General features: G+C 40.1%; 1 protein-coding gene across 1 annotated transcript in view; it reads left to right on the top strand.

Annotated features, from left to right (window-relative positions):
• Positions 1-23,535, top strand: part of PDE11A (phosphodiesterase 11A) — a 451,047-nt gene that overhangs the window by 210,054 nt on the left and 217,458 nt on the right. Inside the window, exon 6 of the mRNA XM_051849397.3 lies at positions 19,804-19,936. Within this exon, the coding sequence (XP_051705357.2) occupies positions 19,804-19,936 (133 nt within the window). The remainder of the gene's footprint in view (positions 1-19,803; positions 19,937-23,535) is intronic.

Raw genomic sequence — 23,535 nt, forward strand, 5'->3', positions numbered from 1 at the left:
GTGTCAATTTTGTTTATTTTTTTCAAAAATCCAGCTCCTCGTTTGGCTGATTTTTTGCAATTTTTTTTTTTTGGATTCAATCCAATTGATTTCTTCTCTGATTTTAATTATTTCTCTTCTCCTACTAGATTTGGGTTTGGTTTGCTGCAGTTTTTCTAGGTCCTTGAGGTGCGCTGAAAGCTCATTTATTTGGTACCTTTCCAATTTCTTGGTATAGGCACCTATTGCTATAAATTTGCCTCTCAATACTGCTTTTGCTGTATCCCATAAGTTTTGATATGTTGTGTTGTTGTCTTCATTTACTTCCAGAAAGTTTTTGATTTCTCTTTTGATTTCTTGAATGACCCAGTGTTCATTCAGGAGCATGTTGTTCAGTCTCCATGTGTTTGCATACTTTCTGGGGTTTCCTGAGTTGCTAATTTCCAGCTTCATCCCGCTGTGGTCTGAGAAGCTGCATGGTATGATTCTAATTCTTTTAAATTTGCTGAGACTTGCTTTATGGCCTAGTATGTGGTCAATCCTAGAGAAGGTTCCATGCGCTGCTGAGAAGAATGTGAAGTCTGTAGATGTAGGGTTGAAAGTTCTGTATATATCTGTTAGATCCATTTGGGCTATAGTGTCATTTAAATCTGCTGTTTCCTTGTTGATCTTCTGTCCGGATGATCTGTCTATTTCTGAGAGTGGAGTATTGAAGTCCCCCAGTACTATTGTATTGGAATCTAAATCTCCCTTTAAGTCCCTTAACATATCTTTTAAATAGACCGGTGCCCTGTAATTAGGTGCATATACATTTATAATAGTTACATCTTCCTGTTGAATTGAACCCTTAATCATTATATAGTGTCCCTCTTTGTCTCTCTTAACAGTTTTTGTATTAAAGTTTATTTTGTCTGATATTAATATGGCTACACCTGCTTTTTTTTGGTTTCTGTTGGCATGGAATATCTTTTTCCAACCTTTCACTTTCAGTCTGCATGCCTCTTTGTTAGAGAGATGTGTTTCTTGTAGGCAACAAATAGTTGGGTTGTGTTCTGTGAGCCAGTCAGCTAAACGGTGTCTTTTAACTGAAGAATTCAGACCATTAATGTTCAATGTGACTATTGATACGTAGTGACTTTGCCCTGCCATTTTCCCGGAAATATTTTCTAGTATATGCTTTGAGCTTCCCATGCTCTTTTACTGGTAGGTGTTCTTCCCTTCCCTTCTTTCATATTGATGGCCGTGTTTCTGTGTTTCTGAGTGTAGCACATCTTTAAGTATCTTTTGCAGGGCCGGACGAGTGGCCACAAAGTCTTTCAATTTCTGTTTGCTATGAAAGGTCTTTATTTCACCTTCATTCACAAATGAGAGCTTGGCAGGATATAATATTCTGGGCTGGCAATTTTTCTCTCTTAGCACCTGTGCTATGTCTCGCCATTCCCTCCTAGCTTGTAGGGTTTCTGATGAGAAGTCAGCTGTGAGTCTGATTGGAGATCCTCTGAGAGTAATCTGACGTTTCTCTCTTGCACATTTTAGGATCTTTTCTTTATGTTTCACTGTGGTAAGTTTAATTACCACGTGTCGTGGTGAGGATCTCTTTTGGTCATGTTTATTGGGGGTTCTATGAGCTTCCTGTACTAGGATATCTCTGTCCTTCTCCAAACCTGGAAAGTTCTCTGCTAGTATCTCACTAAAAAGGCCTTCCAATCCTTTCTCTCTCTCCATGCCTTCAGGAACTCCTAGAACTCGAATGTTGGTTTTTTTGATAGTATCCTGTAGATTCTCTTTCATTCTTGATTTTAGTGATTTGAGTCCTTCCTTCCTTCCTTCCTTCCTTCCTTCCTTCCTTCCTTCCTTCCTTTCTCTTTCTTTCTTTCTTTCTTTCTTTCTTTCTTTCTTTCTTTCTTTCTCTCTCTTTCTTTCTTTCTTTCTTTCGGGCAACTTAGCTACATTTATATGAATTTTATCTTTCCAATGAAGCAACATTTGTTGATCTCCTTTATTTTCTTAACTTTTCTACTTTTTAAAATTTTCCCTCTAATATTTATTAAGGCCTTCCTTCTGCTCCCTATAAACTTAGTTTGCTATTCTTTGGCTAGTACCTGAAGGTAGAAGGTGAGTTTCTTTACTTGAGACCAGTATGCTTTGGTATTTTGATTTTTGTTTTCAATGATCTCAAAATATTTTTTTTTAATTCCTTCAAGGTTTCTTCTTTGACTTAGTGGTTCTTTGGGAAGGTGTTTTTTCCCCAAAATATTTGTAAATTTCCAAACTTCTTTCTATTATTCATTTCTAATTTAATTCCATTGTGATTGGAAAATACATTTGTGATATCAATTATTTTAAATATATGGAGATTTGCTTTATAATGTAATGTGATTAATCCTAGAAAATACAGGTACTTAAGAAGATTATGTGTTCTACTGTTAGGTGGAATAGTTATGGATTCTGTTAGATCTATTTGGCTTATGATGTTATTCAAATCTATTTTTTTGTTCATCTTTTGTCTAGCTGTTCTACTTCTTATAGAAAGCAGAGTGTTGGCCGGCGCACGGCTCACTAGGCTAATCCTCCTCCTTGTGGCGCCGGCACACCGGGTTCTAGTCCCGGTCGGGGCGCCGGATTCTGTCCCGGTTGCCCCTCTTCCAGGCCAGCTCTCTGCTATGGCCAGAGAGTGCAGTGGAGAATGGCCCAAGTCCTTGGGCCCTGCACCCGCATGGGAGACCAGGAGAAGCACCTGGCTCCTGGCTTTGGATCAGCACGATGCACTGGCCAAATCGCGCCAGCCGCAGCGGCCATCGGAGGGTGAACCAACAGCAAAAAGGAAGACCTTTGTCTCTGTCTCTCTCTCTCTCACTGTCCACTCTGCCTGTCAAAAAAAAAAAAAAAAAAAAAAAAAAGCAGAGTGTTGACTACACCTGTTGTGATTGGATTATCTATTTCACTTCAATTCTTGCAGTTTCTTATGTATGTATTTTGGGAATCCATTGTTGGGTGGATATGTGTTTATAATTGTCATGTTCTCTTGTTGTATTGATTTGATCCTTTTGTCATTACAAAATATCCTTCATTTTCTCTAGTAACTAATTTTTTCAAAGTCTGTCTTATATTAATGGCTACTCCAGCTCTCTTTTGGTTACTCTTTATATGGTATATAATTTTTTTCATTTTTTAAACTTTTATCCTGTTTGTGTCTTTGATTCTAATGTGTGTCTCATGAAGATGACATATAATTGGATCATGTTATTTTATCCATTGTGCCAGTCTCCACTTTTTGACTGGAGTGTTTAATTCACTTATATTTAATGAAACTAACAATAAGCTAGCAGTTACATCTATCTGTTATTTATTTTCTTTTTTATCTTTTATTATTTTATGTAGAAATCTTTTATTTAAGATATACAAACTTTATGCGTTTCATATATACACATTTAGAAACATAGTGATTCTTCCCACCCTACTCTCCTTCCCACCCTTCTTCCTCCTCCCTTTCCTAGTCCCATTCTTTTTTTTAAAGATTTATTTGTTGATTTGAAAGGCAGAGTTACAGAGGAGCAGAGGCAGAGAGAGAGAAGTCTTCCATCCACTGGTTCACTGCTCAGATGGATGCAACAGCCGGAGCTGGGCCCATCCGAAGCCTGGAGCCAGGAGGTTCTTCCAGGTCTCTCACGTAGGTGCAGGGGCCCAACATCTTTGGCTGTCTTCTGCTTTCCCAGGCCATGGCTAAGAGCTGGATTGGAAGTGAAGCAGCCAGGACTCGAGCCACATATGGAATACTGGCACTGTAGGTGGCAGCTTTACCCATTACACCACAGTGCCAGCCCTCCCATTCTTTTTTTTTTTTTTTTTTTTTTTTTTTTTTTTTTTTTTTTTTTGACAGGCAGAGTGGACAGTGAGAGAGAGAGACAGAGAGAAAGGTCTTCCTTTTTGCCGTTGGTTCACCCTCCAATGGCCGCCATGGCCAGCGCGCTGCGGCCAGCATACCGCGCTGATCCGAAGCCAGGAGCCAGGTGCTTCTCCTGGTCTCCCATGTGGGTGCAGGGCCCAAGGACTTGGGCCACCCTCCACTGCACTCCCTGGCCACAGCAGAGAGCTGGCCTGGAAGAGGGCAACCGGGACAGAATCCGGCACCCCGACCGGGACTAGAACCCGGTGTGCCGGTGCCGCAAGGCGGAGGATTAGCCTAGTGAGCCGTGGCACCGGCCCCAGTCTTATTTTTTTACAAAGATCTATTTTCAGTTAACTTTATACACATAAGATTAACCCTACATGTCTTTTTTATTCCTTTGCTCCTCCCTCACTTCCTTCTTTTGTGTTAAACAACTATTTCCTAATGCATCATACTTTCTCACCTGATTCTTTTCTGTTGTTAGTGTTTGCTTTGGGGATTGAAATTAACATCTTATTTTGCATTAATATAAATTTCATTTCCATAGTATATAAAAAAGTTTGCTGCTGTGTAGTTCTGTTCCCTCTTTCTTCATATGTGTTATTATTGTCCTAAAATTTTATCTCTTGGGGCTGGCACTGTGGCATAGTGGATAAAGCTACTGCCTGCAGTGGTGGCATCCCATATAGGCACTGGTTCAAGTCCCAGCTTCTCCACTTCCAATCCATCTCTCTGGTAATGTGCCTGGGAAAGCAGCTAAAGGTGGCCCAAGTCCATGGGCCCCTGCATCCATGTGGTAGACCCAGAAGAAGCATCTGGCTCCTGGCTTCGGAGCGGCCCAGCTCAGGCCATTGCAGCCATTTGGGGAATGAACCAGTGGATGAAAGACTCTCTCTGTGCCTCTGCCTCTGCCGCTCTGTAACTCTGCCTTTCAAATAAATAAATAAAAATCTTAAATTTTTTTTATCTTTTTACATAAGCCTATCAATACCATTTTATAATTATTGCATTATGCAATTGTCTTTTAAATGATATATGACAGAAAAGTTATAAACCATATTTATACTGTCTTTTATATTTACCTATAGAGCTCCTTTATCAGTGTTTATGTCTTCATGTGGAGTCAAGTTATTTTTCAGTGTCCTTTCTTATCAGATTGAATGCTTCCATTTAGTATTTCCTATAAGATAAATTTGATAACAGATTTTCTCAGCTTCTGTTTACCTGAGAAGGTCCTAATTTTGCCTTCATTTTTGAAGTATAGTTTTGCTGGTTTAAATTCTTTTCCAAAAAATCACTTTTCCAAAAAACCCAACAGCCTGCTGATGTACAAGGTTTCTGATCATGGAATTATTTATCGTATTGAGGATTCTTATATATAATGAGTCATGTCTCCCTTATTACTTTCAAGATAGTTTCTTTGGCAAAGAAAAATAGTTCAATTACAATTAAAATAATCTTGAGTGAATTAACTTTTAGTTTGATGTTTGATTAATGGATTACTGATTTTTAATAAAATATGGGAAATTTCTTTAATATATTCTTTGAATATTCTTTCTTCCCCCTTCCATCCTATCTTTCTGGAAATACTCAAACAGGTGTTTGTACACTCAATGGTGTCCCACATGGTTCTGAGGCTCCATCCATTTTTCTTCATTCATTTTTTCTTTTTTCCATTCTCAGTATTTTTAATTTACCTATTTTCAAGTTCAGTGATTCTTTCTTCTACCTTTTTTTTTTTAGTTTGTTTATTTATTTGAAAGGCAGAGCTACCTAGATGCAGAGGCAAAGAGAGAGAGAGAAACATCTTCCATTTACTGGTTCACTCCCCAAATGGCTGCAATGGCCAGAGCTGTGCCAGTCCAAAGTCAGGAGCCAGGAGCTTCTTCTGGGTCTTCCACACAGGTGCAGGGGCCCAAAGACTTGGACCATCTTCTACTGCTTTCCCAGATCATAGGAAAGAGCTAGATCAGAAGAAGAGCAGCCAGGACTTAAACTGGCGCCCATATGGGATGCCAGCACTGCAGGCAGCGGCCTTACCTGCCAAGCCACAGCACAGGCCCCTCCTCTACCTTCTTAAACATTTCATTTTGGTTCCTTAGAGAAATTTCCATTTTAGTTAAATTGAAATTTTCAATTTCAAAATTTCTATTTTATTATTTGTAACAATTTCTATTTATTGATATTTTCACTGTAGTTCTTTATTTCTGATTTTCTTTAGTATTGTGAACATATTTATAATATCTCCTTTAAGTTCTTTGCCCAACATTTGTGGTTGTTCAGAGGCAGTCTATTAACTGCTGCTTTTTTCTTATTATATTATATGTATTATATTATGTATTATATTTTATTGTTACTTTGTAAGTTTGGTAATTTTTTGTTGAATAACATAACGTAATCTGTAAACCCTGAAAATCAGAACCAATCTGCCTCCTCATTACCCCCTGCCATGTAGGGATTTTTTTTTCTGTTTATTGTTGTTATCATTATTGTTGCTATTTGTTGTTTATGACTGTTTAGTGACTTTCCTGGACTAAGTCTGTGAAGTCTGTATTCCTTATTGAGTGTGGCTACTAAGGTTTCTGCTCCACTAGTTTAATTGGCAGCTAATGGTTGGACAGAGATTTCCTTAAAATCCCTGAACACCACCTGCAGGGCCCGTATCCCATATGAGTGCCGCTTCAAGTCCCGGCTGCTCCACTTCCGATCCAGCTCTCAGCTATGGCCTGGGAAAGCAGTAGAAGATGGCCCAAGTCCTTGGGCCCCTGCTTCGGATAGGCACAGCTCCAGCCACAGCTCCGGCCATTGCAGCCAACTAGGGAGTGAACCAGCAAATGGAAGAACTCTCTCTATCGCTCTCTCTCTCTCTTTGTGTGTGTGTGTGTGTAACTCTGACTTTCAAATAAATAAATGAATCTTAAAAAAAAAAAAAAATCCCTGAACAAATAAATCTCCTGACTTCCGCAGGCACTCTGTGTGCACGGGGAGGCTGCTTTCAATTCTCTACAGGAAACTTCCTTAACTTTGCTTTTGCGTGAGAGCTTCCGGGCCAGCCAGAGCTGGGTAGTTAGGGCCTCCCCAAGTCTTTCCTAGACATTCGCATAGCTCCGTGTGTGTGTGTGTGTGCGTGTCCTTCTAGGTTTCTAGACATATATTAGAGCTTTTTAAAGCTGTCTGGGAGCACCTCCTTTCCAAGCTTATCCTTTTAAGTTTTTGATCAGCTTCCTGTTAGCCTCAACTTTTATCACTGCCTAAGGCAGTTATGATAGCTGCTGTCTTTTCCCCACAAAGGTCCCGAGGGGTAAAGACCAGACTCACTGAACAAGCTCTGTGAGTGAGGCTCCCACAGAACTGCAGGGCCAGTCAAGCAATGACACCCTCTGGGGACAGAGCTTTGTTCTCTAAGTAGTAGCTAGGCTGGCTGGTTTTCACAGCTTCCCAGAGTTGGAGAGAGAAAGAGGGAGAAAGAAAAAGAGAACCAAGGCAGATTATAATGCCACCAATCTCAGCATTCTGACTGAGGTTCAACTTTTTATCATAAATAAACATTCCTTTGGTTGTCTCAAATCCTTTGATAAAATCCAGGTTCTGAAAAAGTTGGTGTTGACAGTTTTGCCAGTGCCCTCACTGTTTTTATGGAGGAATACATTTTCAGTGGTCTTTGCTTGGTCAGCTTGGAAGTTCTCTCCTCTTCTAGCCTTTTCACTTTCTCTTCTATTTCTCTGTTTGCCAGAGTAATAGGGAAGATTAAGGAAACTTCTGTTCTGAAACAGACAAGACATCCCTCCAGTCTTATCATGAATATACACTGTTCCATTTACTTTCTTCTTTATGGGTTTTCTTTCTTCGTTCCAATGTTAGTATATGTGCTGCCGAAGCAAGCACTGGTTTTCTTTCTTTTGTGCCTCTGCTAGGAAGCTTGTGATCCGTGTTTTGTGTAAATAAAAAAGAAAAGATAATCATTCTGATTTCAAGCAAACAAAGAAAACATTTAAAAGATGAAGAATTAACAGCACCATCACCAGTCATCTAGGAGCATAGACAAGACTTGTGTTAAATGTAACTTCCTTTCAACAAGATCCTCAGAATGTTCTTCCTATCTGTTGTTTAGCACATTCAGGGCTGCTGGACTTTATCATGCCAATATTTAATATCATTAATTTAAGAGCAGAGATTCAGATTTCTCTGGAGGCTAATTTCCATCTTTCAGTTGTCTGGCTCAGCAGGTCTGAGTGAGCTCAGTGGAAGACAACATGGATACAAGCTCTGAGACTTCCTCTTAAACTTCGACTTCCTCTTAGTATCAAAGCTATTTCTTTTACCAGGATTGCCGATAGCCTCTGCTTCCTTTCCCTAAAAATATGCAGAGTGTTATGAGATTGAGATGTTTCTGCTGAAATGCTTTATGCCTGACCTAATCATACCTTGCAGGGAAACCGTATCACCTTGATACTTTTGAGCTTGCATGTCCCCTCTCACCACCACCACCAAAAAAAAAAAAAAAAAAAAAAAAAAAAAAAAACAACAACAACCAAAAACAAAACCCTGGTTTATAAATATACTCCATGGCACTAGTGATATATGTGTCTGTGCCACATCTACATAATGTTAATTACAAGAATAAAATATCAATGAAGGAGAGGAGACATTTGTAATGAAGTATATCTCTTTCAAATCCATCTTAGGGAACTCAAGGAGTCATATTTCTTAAGCATCTAAATCTCATCTCTTAAAAATATAAAAATATGTGATTTCTGTGTAAATTTTAATGGCTCTGAATAGGAAGGCTCAAATGAAAGACAAACCTTCTCATTACACCTATTTGTTTCAGACTAGTGGGCTTGTCACTCTAGTAAAACTGTCACCGAGGAGAATACAACCTATAAAAATGTTCTATGAGCAAGACATATGAGTAAGTATTGAGCTCAAACATAATAAAGTAACTATGTAGGTCATCTGTCCCTTGGATTGATGCTATGCAGTAAACAGAATTATGGCAACTTGGACGCCTTAACAGCTGGTGTAGACCTCTCATTTAACATGTTCCAGTTAATATTTTAACAAGTTTAATCCACTCTCCTTTCTTGTTGTATATACTTACGCACAAGTCTTTTTGTGAAAGTATCCCCTCAACCTAGAGTAGAAGCATGGAGGTGGCCACAACACATTTATAGAGATGTGGTGAGGCTACTTAAAATTTCCAGAAGGATTGAGGTGCTGAACTGTACTCTATTACAGCAATTTTGACAGTGAGCACATTTTTTCTCCACTGCCTTTCTCAACTATAACATCTTCTCTACCACTCCAGGAGTTCCACAAACATGTTTTACTTGGTGTTGTAATAAAAGAAGAATCTTTGTGATGTAAGGAACTGATCTTTTTTCAGTAGTCTTCTGTTGCCACTCCCTCTTCACAATTATGTTATTGAATCCTCATAACAGCCTAGTGAAAGATGTTTTACTTCTCGTTTTCAATCTTGGAAACTGAGAATCAAAGATACTACAACACTTGATCCAAGCTCTCAGTTAGGAGCTGTTGTGCTGTTGACTAGATTAGTTAAAAAGAAACAGGTTTGTTTGTCTGTGAAACCAAGAGGCTGTTGCTACATGATGCTTAAATGGCAGACACCAACCACTCACAGGAACACAATCTGACAACCATCTGAGAGTCACAAGACATAGCCCCAACGTGATACGAGCTCCCAGAAGTGATGCATCTCATCAGCTGCACAACTTGATAAAATAAAGGCTAAAAAAAGTGTGTTCTTTGACTGCCATATCTCAGTGTTTTATAACAGAATGTTTAAAATGGGAGCAAGGAGATTGTGGTGAAATGTCCTCAGGCAACACCTTCAGGGCAAGTTTATTAACAGGTCAAGATAAATCAGGAACTCCTGCAACTTAGAGCATTTTCTTCTGTTGCCACAGTGTAAGAGGCTGGTTCAGCTTGCTAATTACACTCTGTCTCTTTACCTTTTATAACTAAAAGCTTGTTTGATAACCTTCAAAGATGTACTGAAGCCAGTAGGAGATTATTAATCTCCCAGTCCTGGGTGTTCAGAACTCTCCTGCTGGGGGTCCCAGCTTTGAGCCCCACTGGTATTGACTTAGTTTCTTAATCTCCTAATTAAAAGACAACCTCAAATAATATTGTACAGCTGGAGGCTTCAGGCAAGTTCTCAGGTCTCAGGTGTACCTGAGAAGAGAGAAGTATCGGAAGCAGTTCCTCTTTGTAAACCGATGTTCAGACTTATGTCTAGTCAATGAAATAAAATGTCAAATACTACCACACATAACTTGTAGATCAAACGTAAAATTTTGTTTGCAAATCATAAAAAAAGAAATATCTGTGCTAAATAGTTCTTTGAGTTTGTGACTGCTTCTCTGGATCAGGACCCCACAGGATAATACTTAAGCTACCTAAAAGGTGGTTGACAGTCATTCCCTGACCAAGAGAAAATAGATCATGACCGTGTTGGAACATCTGTGCCCATCCTAATGATAAATTTTTAGTTAATTGTCACATTACTAATTACTGATCATCAGTACATTAAGGAGAGGATGTTAGTTCTGCCTTGAAAATGTCAGATTTGAAATGCCTAGATGTAACCAGGAGTAAGTGTCCAGAAAGGAAATATTGTTGGAAAACTTCTCAGGACTCAAGGGGTTGCTGCGACAGGTGTGGGAGTCATCAGTATGGCTATGTGCTGCAAGGCTCTGGACACAAAGTGTGTGTCCAGAATCTCACAAGGTGTCAGTTGACAGCTTCTACTGTAGCCATGCTCATCACTTCCACCATGTATCCTGTCAGTTCTATTATTTAATATGCCAATACAGAAAACCATGTACTTCTAAAACCTTACTCATGCTGTATTTTTGTTTGAATTTCTTTTAATTTTTTTCTCTACCAGTGAACTCTTTTCCTTTAAAGTACAGCTAAGACCACTTCCTTTGTGAAGTGGTTCCCCAAATACCATTTTCTCCCCCCAAAAAACAGACTCTTCTTTCTCTTTTGCCGTCATATCTACATATCTTTCCATTTGAGCATTTATCACAATTAATTGTCATTGTTTGCGAAGTCCCTGAAAGTATGGTCTCTAGTTCTTGCACATATTCCCTACCCTTGTCTGTATAGGTAGGACTTGGGCAGGGTTGACATCATATGTGGATGGGTTTCCATGTGCCAACACCTTTCAACAAAAAAGGAAAAGATCTTTATCATTCACTTTGTGCAAGATTTATCCTACTACTGTCCAGCATTTAGAAAAGCCCATCCAGTGGTTATTCTTGAGAAAGAATAAAGTCCTCGAGCCGGCGCTGTGGCATAGCAGGTAAAGCCACCACCTGTAGTGCCAGCATCCCATATAGACACTGGTTCAAGTCCCCGCTGCTCTACTTCCGATTCAACTCTCTGCTATGGCCTGGGAAAGCAGTAGAAGATGGCCCAAATCCTTGGGCCCCTGAACCCGCGTGGGAGACCAGGAATAAGTGCTTGGCTCCTGGCTTCAGATGGGCACAGCTCTGGCCGTTGCAGCCAATTGGGGAGTGAACCAGCGGATGGAAGACCTCTCTTTCTCTCTGCCTTTCCTTCTCTCTCTGTGTAACTCTGACTTTTAAATTAACAAATAATTAAAAAAAAAAGAATAAAGTCCTGGGAGTTTCTAGTGAAGACATATGAGAAAACTCTCAGTTTGAAAACAGAAATATCAACATGGATACAGTATAATGATTACCATTATTTTATTTCAATATTTTGTTTTAATTTGGAGACACTTTTTGGGAAGTAGTTGTGAAAGTATTTTAAAGTTTATTTTCACACAGATTTCTGTATCCATACCTGAACTAGAATTTTCAGACAATTAAAGATGCTGATGTCACTGTCTTGTTTTTAGTTCGTCTTGTTTCATTTTTGATTGCATTGATTTCCCTTCTAAAGTCCTCTGCAACTTGTCTACACTGAAGTTTATGTCTGCCTCACTGGCCCTCACATCAGGGGCAGCCACATTTCAGAAATGTGTTTTCTGTAATAGGGCAATTCTCTTTCATCCCTCCACGGTCAATACATTTGAGCTCATCAAACTCAGTTTGAAGTCAGTTTGAGTCTCAGACATTTAGAGGATACCATGTGGAAGGATAATCTGCACTGCAGCCTTTTGCATGAAACTAACTTAGAAACCTGCATCTTCCTATGCCCCGATTCCAGTAGAAAGACAAGGTAAAGGATTTCTTTACAATTAACTTGTTATTTTAAAATAAATCCTGGCCATAGGAAGGTCTAATCTCTAGTGCTAAAATAAACTATTAAGCGGTTAATTGTCCTCTTTAAAGAATGTCTCACTGAAGTTTGGATATTTGTTGTGCTTTACTCAGACTCTTATTTCAAGGAGTTCTTTCTGTCTGCTGTGGTTTTTCTAAGTCATACTTTTCTTTTTTAACTATCCCCACTGTAGGGATCAACATAGTGTTATGACTTGAATGTCAGAAGCTATTAAACATAAACAATGAAATAGACTTTAAACAAAAAAAAACCACAAATCTTAAAATATTTGAATGGTTTTTCAACTGACTTGTGGTATTCAAGAGCAAAGGTTTTTTATTCAGCAGCAAGTGGTTTTTCCTCTCTGTTGTATACTAGTGTACAGAAAAGTCTTGCATGCACACTCAAAACTCACACTGACGTTCACTTGCCTAGGTGATTGATGAAACTGTTTTTCCTTCTGCTGAAAGAAAGAATTGGCACATATGTTGATGTGGATGGTCAGCCCTAGCCCCTACCTGTATAGGGGTACAGGCAGGCTAACGGAGCTGTTTAATGAAAAACTTGTGACAGTGTGGACGCAGCAAGACGTCCTTAGGCTGTAGTGGCCAACATGCTGTGAGGAACATGGGAGAGAGTATTTTTCCCTTCCTCTATGAAGCTTTGGCACCCTCAGAGCCAGGGCCAGTCTCCCTGAATTGGCTTCCAAGCAATGGGTTTCAACAAGAGGCCTTGAAAGAAAGACTAAGTCTCCCCAGAGATTGGGAGTGGGGAGGACTCGTTGACATCTGTGGCCCTACAAGTATGCTCCAGCAACTAAGAACGCCTCAGTTGACATGAACTCATTTGCACCCACAAGTTGTGGAGACCTGGGAGTGATCAAATTATTGATGTGTCTCCAAACTACAGTGACTCTCCTTATTTTGGTTCTGGCCCAGACAGAAAATCTTAGTGTTGGATTGACCTTTGATATTTCTGGACAGAGTTTTTAGACTCAAAAAATTGGATATTTCAACTTTGGACATTAATTTAAGCTTCCAAAAACCTACCAAAATAAGACCTATTAAAAGCTATCAATTTTGACCTTTGATGGTGGAAACAGGATCTAGAATGAAGGAAATTGTCGTCCTAGCTCTCTGCTGCTTAGAGTTCATGGAAAGTCTGTGTTTTGGGTGTGTTCATACTTTTTTTTTATCAAGGCTCGTTTATTTCTTTTTTTTAGTGTGATTTTAATTTTTTTTAACTTTTATTTAATGAATTTAAATTTCCAAAGTACAGCTTATGGATTACAATGGCTCCCCCCCCCATAACTTCCCTCCCACCCGCAACCCTCCCCTCTCCCACTCCCTCTTCCCTTCCATTCACATCAAGATTCATTTTCAATTATCTTTATATATGAAAGATCAATTTAGCATATATTAAGCAAAGCTTTCAACAGTTTGCGAGTGTGTTCATACTTGAGAGGATTAGTAATAAGCAGGGCTACACCTAACACAAGTGTGGCGTGAGTCAAGGCATTGCACAAGAGGAGTTACTGAAAGGACTGCAGATGGGTTGGAAAAGAATAGTTTCAGGTGGAAGACTATAGGGAGTCTCTCAGTTATTGCCAAATGTTCCAGGGGCTATCAGATAATGAAATGAGCAAAGGATGGTGAGTCTTAGAAAGTGAATTGAAGGCCGGCACCGCGGCTCACTAGGCTAATCCTCCGCCTAGCGGCGCCGGCACACCAGGTTCTAGTCCCGGTCGGGGCACCGGATTCTGTCCCGGTTGCCCCTCTTCCAGGCCAGCTCTCTGCTGTGGCCAGGGAGTGCAGTGGAGGATGGCCCAAGTGCTTGGGCCCTGCACCCCGTGGGAGACCAGGATAAGTACCTGGCTCCTGCCATCGGATCAGCGCCGTGCACCGGCTGCAGCGCGCTGGCCGCGGCGGCCATTGGAGGGTGAACCAACGGCAAAGGAAGACCTTTCTCTCTGACTCTCTCTCTCACTGTCCACTCTACCTGTCAAAAGTGAATTGAATCCCACAAAATTGGGATATTTGGTAGGTAGTAAGTTTCTGTCTCTGAAGATGCTGAATTTGAGATTACAGGTCCATTTGTCAGAAGCATTGAAGGCGAGATTGAAGCAGGGCCATTAACAACCTATGAAAGCATCACTGTGAATTAGAAAAAGGTATCCTCTCTAGATGGTTGCAAATCCAAGCAAACATGCACAACTAGGCTAGGTTTTCACCCCCATTCACCCTTTTCCTAGGGCACCCTGTACAGGACAGAACCTGCATGATTATCCATGGGTGTGCTTCTGACCTTACCATACTCTGTTCCAGCAACAATCAATTGAAAGGGAAGAAACCACATTGAATAAAGGGGACTTCTTAAATCAAAGGGGGTTGACCCAAGAAAGAGCTGATTTTTAAAGCCACATGTGCCCCTGAAAAGCAGAAATTATTTTGGCCCTTTCCTCTGTGATTAAATCCTCAACACCGCATTGCTGAAATGTGCAAAGGGTACTATTATGTGTAAAATTTTCTGTGATGCTTTTAATGATATTTACTATGAGATAGACAATTAACTAATCACTTTGTATAAATTATTACCTCAGTCTGCACAATAACTATGTAAGTAGTCGTATTACAGCAATTTGACAGATGAAATACAAGCAGCTTGCCTGGAAGCAGCAAAAGGGGCATTTGAATAAACTATGTGTGATCTCCAAATTTGTGGTATTAATTACAATACAAAATTATTGTTTTTAAAAGTAAAAAAAGGAAGGTTTTTTTTTATACATTTGTTTGAGAGGGAGGGAAAGAAAAAATGAGGAGGGAGGAAATAAGGGGTAGGGGGGAGAGTCCTCTTCCATTGACTCTCTCCCCAGTTGCCCACAATGGCCAAGGCTGGGGTAGACGCCAGGAGCTAATAACTGAATCCAGATTTTCCATATGGGCAGCAGGGACTCAACTGCCTGAGCTATCACCTGCCTGCTCCCGGGGTCCACGCTAGCCGGAAACCAGAATGGGGAGCTGGAGCCAGGAAATAAACCCAAGCACTCCAGTGTAGGCTGCAGGTTTCCCAACCAGCATCTTAACTCCCCTGCCAAATGCCTGCCCCAGGGGCAAGGGTTTTGAAAGCTGTCATTCCGTTTTATGATTCTGTGTCAACATAGAACATTGGGTTTCAGAAGGTTAGACTCGTATGGACTAAAGGTTCTTATGTCCCCTCACCTCAAAAAAAGGACACCTGTGGGTATTTGGAAGTGGAGCCTTTGGGAAGTGATCAGGACCTAGCAGTGCACCCTCCAGAGAGGCATTAGTGCCCATCTATCAGACTCCAGAGAAATCCCTCACCCCTTTTGCTATGTAAGTATACAGCAGGAAGGCAGCTGACACCAAATCTCCCAGCCCCTTGGACTTTGTCTTTGCAGCCTCCAGGATTGTGAGAAATAAATGTTTATTGTTTACAAGCCATCCAGTTTATGGTGTTTTATTATAGCAACCCAAACAGACTTATATAATGATGTAAACATCAAGAGTAACAAATCAAATTTCCTTCTCTCTGAGCATCCTATCACCCAAGGCCTTAATTTTTGTACCCGTGCTAACAGTAAACTAAAGAAATGCACAGGTGATTTTCAGAAAATCTGTCTGCACTGTTAACAGCTGGTGGTCTCTTCAAACCTTAGCTCTTCTCTGAAACTTCACCTACATTATAACACTTGAAGTCATTTCTCCCTCCCTGGATTGCAGCATTCATGATTGGTAAAATTGATTTGCCACTTTGCTGACATAATCAAGTGACAAATTTTTCATTCAAAATTTGACTAGTCATCTTAATTTTTGTAGTGTTTATTTTTTACCTAAAAACTTTTTACTTAAGGTGAACAAACTTCACGCATTTCATGTATACAAACTTAGAAACATAGTGATTCTTCCCGCGGTATACTCCCTCCCTCCCTCACTCCCACCATTCTTCCTCCTCCTTCTCCTATTCCCATTCTTATTTTTTACAAAGATCTACTTTCAATTAACTTTATAAACATAAGATTAACCCTACAGTAACTAAAGATTCAAGAAATAGTATGAAGGAAAAAAAAAAAAAAAAAAAGAAACTTCCTCAACAGTCAAGACAAGTATTGTTATTTAAATATCAGTGTGTTTACTTCTCATCTCCCCAACCAGGTCACAAGCTCCTTGAGGACAGAACCATAGTTTATTCTTTCAAGAAACCATTCAACAGGGCATTCTACATTGTTCATCAATTTCAGAATGATTGCAATGCATTAGTCTGCCTGAACTAAACCAGACTCCCAGCATGTTTAGATTTAGTGTGAATCTTTTGGAAACCCTTGCTCAATAGCTGTTAATGTATCTTTTTCGGAAATTCTGTAAGTGGAGACTTGATCCCATTCTCAATTATCAAATCCAATTCTTCTCCCTCTCTTCCTTTGAATGAAGTGCTTATTTTCTTCAGCATCTTTCTGAAACTCTCTCTGATCTTGACTGCTCCTCCGTTTTTTTATCTAGGTGACAATTCGCAATTCTTGCTCTACCCCTGCCCATTAACTTTTTCTGAAAAGCAATGGGAAAAATAGAATAATCTAAGATTTTGGAACTAGATGTAGATGCAAATCATATCTCCACTTGAGAAAGTTATTATGCATCTCTGTACCTCATTTTTTTGAAACAAAAATTGTAGAGAATTAAACCCATCTTATAGGATTTACATGATGGTGAAACGAGTTAGTTATGCAAAGCCTCATTGTCCCACAGTAGGTGATAGCTTTCAGCTTTGTGTTTCTTCTCTCCCTTATCTTCTATTACTGCCTTTTTATCTTCCTTCTCCTATATATTTCCCTATATATTCTTTCCCTGAGTGATCTCATCCACTTTATCTCCATGAGGATAATGCCATATCTTTGTCAGTATTTTCAGTCCTGAAGACTGATGTAGGTTCTGGTCCTAGATTTTCAGCAATGAATATGTCCCAGAAAGAATGTCTGTCATCTTTGCCCAACTCTCTGCCCTTTCCAAACAGTTCACTTCTACTGATGTTACACAGGTACTCGGGAGCAAACTCTAAGGCACCAGTGCCCAGCCACTGAGCCCTGTGGAATCTTCTGCTGTACCCTCTTGAGTCATCACCATCGTCACCTCCTACTTGCATGATTGCTGTCATCTTAAGAGAACTTTCTCCCCCTTTAACCTCTCCTAGTCAGTTCTTCTCACTCACTGCCCACGGATTAAGCTTCCTAAAAGCACAGATCAAGTCACAGCTCTCTCTGTTGCCTATAACTAAGGTCTCAATGACTTAATGACTCCTCTTATAAGCCCTGATCTCCTAGTCTTATTCTCCACTGTATGATGACTCATTGTGCCGAGGACATCCCCTTGTACTCTGCTGTGTTTGTGTCTTCTGATCTGATTGTTCCTTTCTCACCCTTCCAGTCATTCCTTCCCCTTTTTGAAAGGTTCAACTTAAAGGTTTTTGACATGTGTTTATAAAACTGACTTCTTCCGTGGTCCCCTGTTCCCTGCCATCTCATCCCCTACTCTACCTCTCTGCAGGTTCTTCCTCTACACAGAGCTTTCCAGGATCCCACTGCAGCTCTTCCCACTGTCCCAGCTCACACTACATCAGATTCTTCAAACTCTGTGATCACAGGACACTTAAAGGATGATAGTGTGAAATAAAGTATCAGGGCCGGCGCCGCGGCTCACTAGGCTAATCCTCCACCTTGCGGCGCCGGCACACCAGGTTCTAGTCCCGGTCAGGGTGCCGGATTCTGTCCCAGTTGCCCCTCTTCCAGGCCAGCTCTCTGCTGTGGCCAGGGAGTGCAGTGGAGGATGGCCCAAGTCCTTGGGCCCTGCACCCCATGGGAGACCAGGATAAGTACCTGGCTCCTGCCATCGGATCAGCACCGTGCACCAGCTGCAGCGCACCGGCCGCGGTGGCCATTGGAGGGTGAACCAACGGCAAAGGAAGACCTTTCTCTCTGTCTCTCTCTCTCACTATCCACTCTGCCTGTCAAAAATAAAAAAATAAAAAAAAAATACAATGACCTTGTAAAGTTAAGTCAGATTAAAAAAAAAAAAAGAAATAAAGTATCGGACAGCATAGAATTAACTGACAAGTCAATTAATCCCTGAAAGAAATGTCCGGATTTAGTCCACACTCTTTTGTATGCTTAGAAATGACTTCATTAAGTTAGATCCTCATATTAGGTGCATTATCATGTTTCTTTCTATACTTTGCATTAATTAAAGCGTAACGTTGCATTTCATTTCTGTCAGGTGTAAAACAGTCAACAGATACAGGAGGGGCGTTTTCATTCTTTGTTCGTTTTAGAAAATAAAGCTTCATCTTCTCTTTGAAGTACTCAGTCTTTTTGATTCTTTGATTTAGGCACCATCTAAGAAGTGCAAGACTCAGCTGTTTATCAAAACTTTCACTTTTCAACCAGGGATCTATAGAAAAAAGTTTATGCACCTTTAATGCGTGATATGCAATAAGGGATGAATAATGTCATGAATTTACTTATGGCACAGACCAGGAATCATTGCAGATGGTTCATATTAAGGTTAATAAATAATATCCATGCTCCCCACTTACTCCTGCATCTGGTGACCCCTGCAAGCCAGTTGCCTACATACTCAGTCTGGCATAAATTCCATATGAACACATTAGTACCCAATAATGACTACTCGGAGTGTTTACTATGTTTTTACATATAATGCAGTTCAGGTGAAAATGTTAATACAGTTGTTCTTCTTGCTATAATACATTCATTAACATCCCATGGAAACTGGGGTTCCAACAAATGTAATAGGGAAAACATTATCTTAGTATCTTTCATTCATTCACATGATTTCAGTTATCACCCAGCAAACCACAAATCAAGCATTCTCCATGAAAGCTATCCCTGAAAAAGCTAGTTTGCATATTACTTATTTTTGCATATCCAACAGTACTCAATATGTACCTGTAGAAAAAATACATAAATAAATTTAATATCTGTTGTGAAAGTAGTATAAGAGAAAGTTCACAAAATTATTTAGCACAAAATTCTTTGTTCAAATTAAATGTAGAGATCACTTAAATGATTAATGTTGGGGATTCAGTAGCATTTAGTGAAGTTTCTTTGGTGGGAAATTTTGATTTTGTTAAGAAACATACTTCTGAAACTACACAAAATTTTCCCAAGATAAAACAATGATTCCAGGATTACATGTAATCTAGATGTGCTGTATGCTACATTTATATTTTTAAATGGTCTGTTTCTTGATTTTGCCTTCTTCTTGGATTTCATTTTTTCTAGTCCCAAAACATGTAATCTATTCCATTAAGGGGATTCTGGGCAGACTGAGGAGGTTGGTGGAATTTTATTTATAGCATTGGTCATCTACTTTCTTTTTGCCTGCTTTGGGGCCTAAAAACAAACTAGAATTGCTGTCTGTGTCATAGAATCTATGATACAGAGTTCCTACCCATGGTTTTCATTATTTTACAGTATAGCAGGTAAGTCATTTGGCTGTGGCTACTGATAATTTCATCACTATTGCTCTGTGACTAACTTTTCCCTGCTTCATGAGGATAAGTCACCCTGCTATTGGTGTAACTTCACAGGGTTTGCTTTCAAGTAAACATGCTTCTCTCTTTTCTTCCTGCCTGCCTTGCTGCTCTAATAGTTTCAAAGAAAGCCTGGAGAAATCATCATACTCTGACTGGCTCATAAATAACAGCGTTGCTGAGCTGGTTGCTTCAACAGGCCTTCCAGTGAACATCAGCGATGCCTACCAGGATCCACGCTTTGATGCTGAGGTAAGGGGCGTCCTCTGGTTGTAGTCGCGTGGTACAGTAGTCACACTGTGACATCCTGCAGATCAATAGCAACCTCAGAGGGTCCTGAAGTTCTTGGGACGCCTTCCCCTGTGATCTGCTTTTCAACATCATCTAATGTTGACCGATAGAAAAACTTCCTATCTTGACCCTGATGTGTGGCAAAATGGCTCTCCTTGGTCTGATTCTCTTTTATGATTGGGTATATTTTATATTAAACTTGAAATATTTAATAATAAAAATATGTGTATAATAACAGCCATTTCCCAACAGATGGGTAGACAACTGCCATGTTTTTAAAAATTGCTTCAAAGAAAACAGTAAATTGGTTGATGTTATTGGTCCACATGAATTAGGTGGGCACATTGTGTTGATATACAGAACATATTAAACTAATTTTAAAGTTTACCTTCTCGGGTGGTATTTAGTATCATAAACACATGAAATTAGAGAATGTGTGTATGTGTAGTTGTAGATGTATACACACAGATATGTTAAATGAAAAGATTCCTCTTCTAGACTGTCAGACTGAGCCCTGGGTCTTCTGGTGCAGAAGGGTGGGGAGATGTGTGCTGCAGGCAAAACTGAGCAAGCAGAGGAAGTTGGGGAATTGAGTTTTGTTTCATGTGGTTGAAGGACTGTGGTGGATGAGGTTGGAAAGAGAAGACAGGGACAAATCACCAAGAGACTGAAAGCCATGCTAAGATGTATGAGCATTTATTCTGTGTAATGGGGTCCTAGTAGTTGAGTTTTAAATGATGAAGAAGCAGGAGTTGTATTTTGGAATGGTCACACTGGCTGCAGTAATAATAATTAAACATTTAATCCCTGCAACCCAAAGAAAGCAGCGTCATCATCCCAGCTTTATAGAAATTGAGAGCTGGTCCATGACCCTGGAGACAAAAAAGGACCCAGTCCTGCTGTCTCTGAGACTCCACAGCCTAGACTCAATCCTGCCCTGTGCTGGCCCCATTGTCAGTTGTGGAGACGGATGATGACCAGGAACTTGGGATCCAAGCCTAATTTATGATTTCAATCAGATCATCTTTGCAGATCGCTTCAGGGAAATCTTAAATTTTCCAAACTCACCACCTGTACTTCCTAGAGCTCTCTTCTCCTGCACTACATTTTCCATGTGTTTTCTTTCTTAAGCATCAGGCTTAGATGCTCCTATCTGGGAAATCCTTTCAGGAACTCCGAGGCTGGTCCAGATGACTTTGCAGTATGCTGTCTTAATGCTGCTTGCCCTCTAGCTTTCTGTATTTTAATGCATGAAGTCTGAACTTTGAGTTACCTTTCTTGGGAAGCACCCAGTCAGAAGCATCTCCACTGCTCCTCTTATGAAGATTACCACCACCTTGGTTCTGGGACTGGCACAAAGAGATTTACAAATGTCTATTTACATCCTATAGTATTGTGATTGGGTTAGGCCTGATATTATGAACTTTTGCTTTTTGCTTCATTTCTGTCTTCCTTGATTTGAGAGTGAACACCTAAGAAAATATTTCTATGTACACAGTTTTTTTTTCCAAGAAATGCTCTCAGCATTCTGTTATGAGCATCAGTGATAAGTGAACAAACTGACAGGCTTTACTTTGCACAAAAATCTATAATTGCCAATTATTTGTTATAAAGTGATCATATTAGATTAGACTTCGAGGGATGATGGTCATTTTCTACCCCCAAACTGTAGTGTTAAATTTGCTATTATTCTGCACTTAACTTTGGACCATACAGAGAATCAAATTTTGGGGAAGGGAAATTATGAACAAAGTAAGGCATTGCTCTTTGTTATTAGCTCACACAAGGTACATAAACATACAGCAGAACATGACACATGTCCCCCCTCCCAGTTTAAGAAAAAGAACAGGATCCATCCTTTTTTAAAATATATAAAAGACATGCTTCTTAAGTATAGCTTCTTATTCTTTTTGTTTTGTTCTGTTTATTTAAAAGGCAAAAATATGAGCTGAGGGAGGGAGAGAAGAAGAGAGAGAGGAAGAGAGAGAAGGAGGGGGAAGGAGGGCAAGAAAGCGAGAGCCAGAGAAAGAGAACTTATCAGCTGGTTCATTTTCCAGTACCTCAACAACTGGGGCCAGGCTGGAAACTCCATCTGTATCTCCCACATGAGTGGCAGGAAGACAAGTACTGCGGAGAGTAGGCAAGGGAGATTTGGTGTAATCCTTTCAAAAGTCCTAGGATTTTTCTTATGAGGAATGCGCAGTAGCTTCAGTTGCCAGTCACCATTTGCAGTAGCCTCTAAGAAAAGGATCAGTCCATCCTTTGAAGCTTTGGCTTCTTCTCTCTGGCTATAAAAGTCCTAGATGCCACCTTCTTCCAATGTAAGGTTGGTTAGTCTACATAGAAAATCCAGTGTTTAGTGTATCTGCCTTCTTCAATGATCTTAGCTAGATCTGCTGTATAAATTGCTGCCACTTCTATATCAGCATTTGGTGCTTCACCTCATAGTTTTGTGTTATGGAGATGACTTCTTTGTGTCAATCTCATAAATCAACCTCTTTGGGCTTCAGAATTTTCTCCTATACCTTCCTCACCTCTCTCAGCATTCACTGAATTGATCAGGACTGGACTTTGCTCTGCAGCAGTCTTTAGCCTCAGGGAGTGTTATAGCCAATTTGATTTTCCAACCAACCATGAAAATTTGCTCCATATCATCTATATGGCTCTTTGGTTTTCTTAGTATTCACCTGTTCAATGGAGAAGTACTTTTAATTTCCTTCAAGAACTTCTCCTTGCACTCACCACTTTGTTGTTTGGTACTAGAAGCCATAAAGCCTATCTCAGCTTTCAATATGCCTTCTTACTAAGATTACACGTTTCTCACTTTTTGGTTTGAAGTGAGAGATGTGCAAGTCTTCCCTTTCACTTGAGCATCTAGAGGCTATCATAGGATTATTAGTTGGCCTAATTTCAATATTGTTGTGTCTCTGGGAACAAGGAGACCCAAGGATATGGAGAGAGATGGGGGAACAGCCAAGTAGTGGAGCAGCTAGAACACAAACACATTTATTGATTAACTTTGCTGTCATATGGGCATGGTTCATGACACTGCAAAACAATTACAGTAATAACATCTAAGACCATAATCACAGATCACCATAACAGATATAATAATCATAATTAAGTTTTTTTAAAGATTTATTTGTTTATTTATTTGAAAGTCAGAGTTACACAGAGAGAGGAGAGGCAGAGAGAGAGAGAGAGATCTTCCATCTGATGGTTCACTCCCCAATTGGCCGCAATGGCAGGAACTGCGCTAATCCAAAGCCAGGAGCCAGGAGCTTCTTCCGGGTCTCCCACATGGGTGCAGGGGCCCAAGGACTTGGGCCCTCTTCTACTGTTTTCCCAGGCGATAGCAGAGAGCTGGATCGGAAGAGGAGCATCTCAGACTTGACCTGGTGTCCATATGGGATGCTGGCACTTCAGGCCAGTGTGTTAACCCGCTGCGCCACAGTGCTGGCCCCAGTGATTAAGTTTGAGATGTTGCAAGAATTAGCAAAACTTGATGCAGAGACAAAAAGTGAGCACATGGTGTCAGAAAAATGGTGCCGATAAACTTG

This window comes from Oryctolagus cuniculus, chromosome 3, assembly GCF_051225735.1.
Source record: "Oryctolagus cuniculus isolate XC-2025 breed Fujian yellow rabbit chromosome 3, ASM5122573v1, whole genome shotgun sequence".
NCBI classification, from domain to species: domain Eukaryota; kingdom Metazoa; phylum Chordata; class Mammalia; order Lagomorpha; family Leporidae; genus Oryctolagus; species Oryctolagus cuniculus.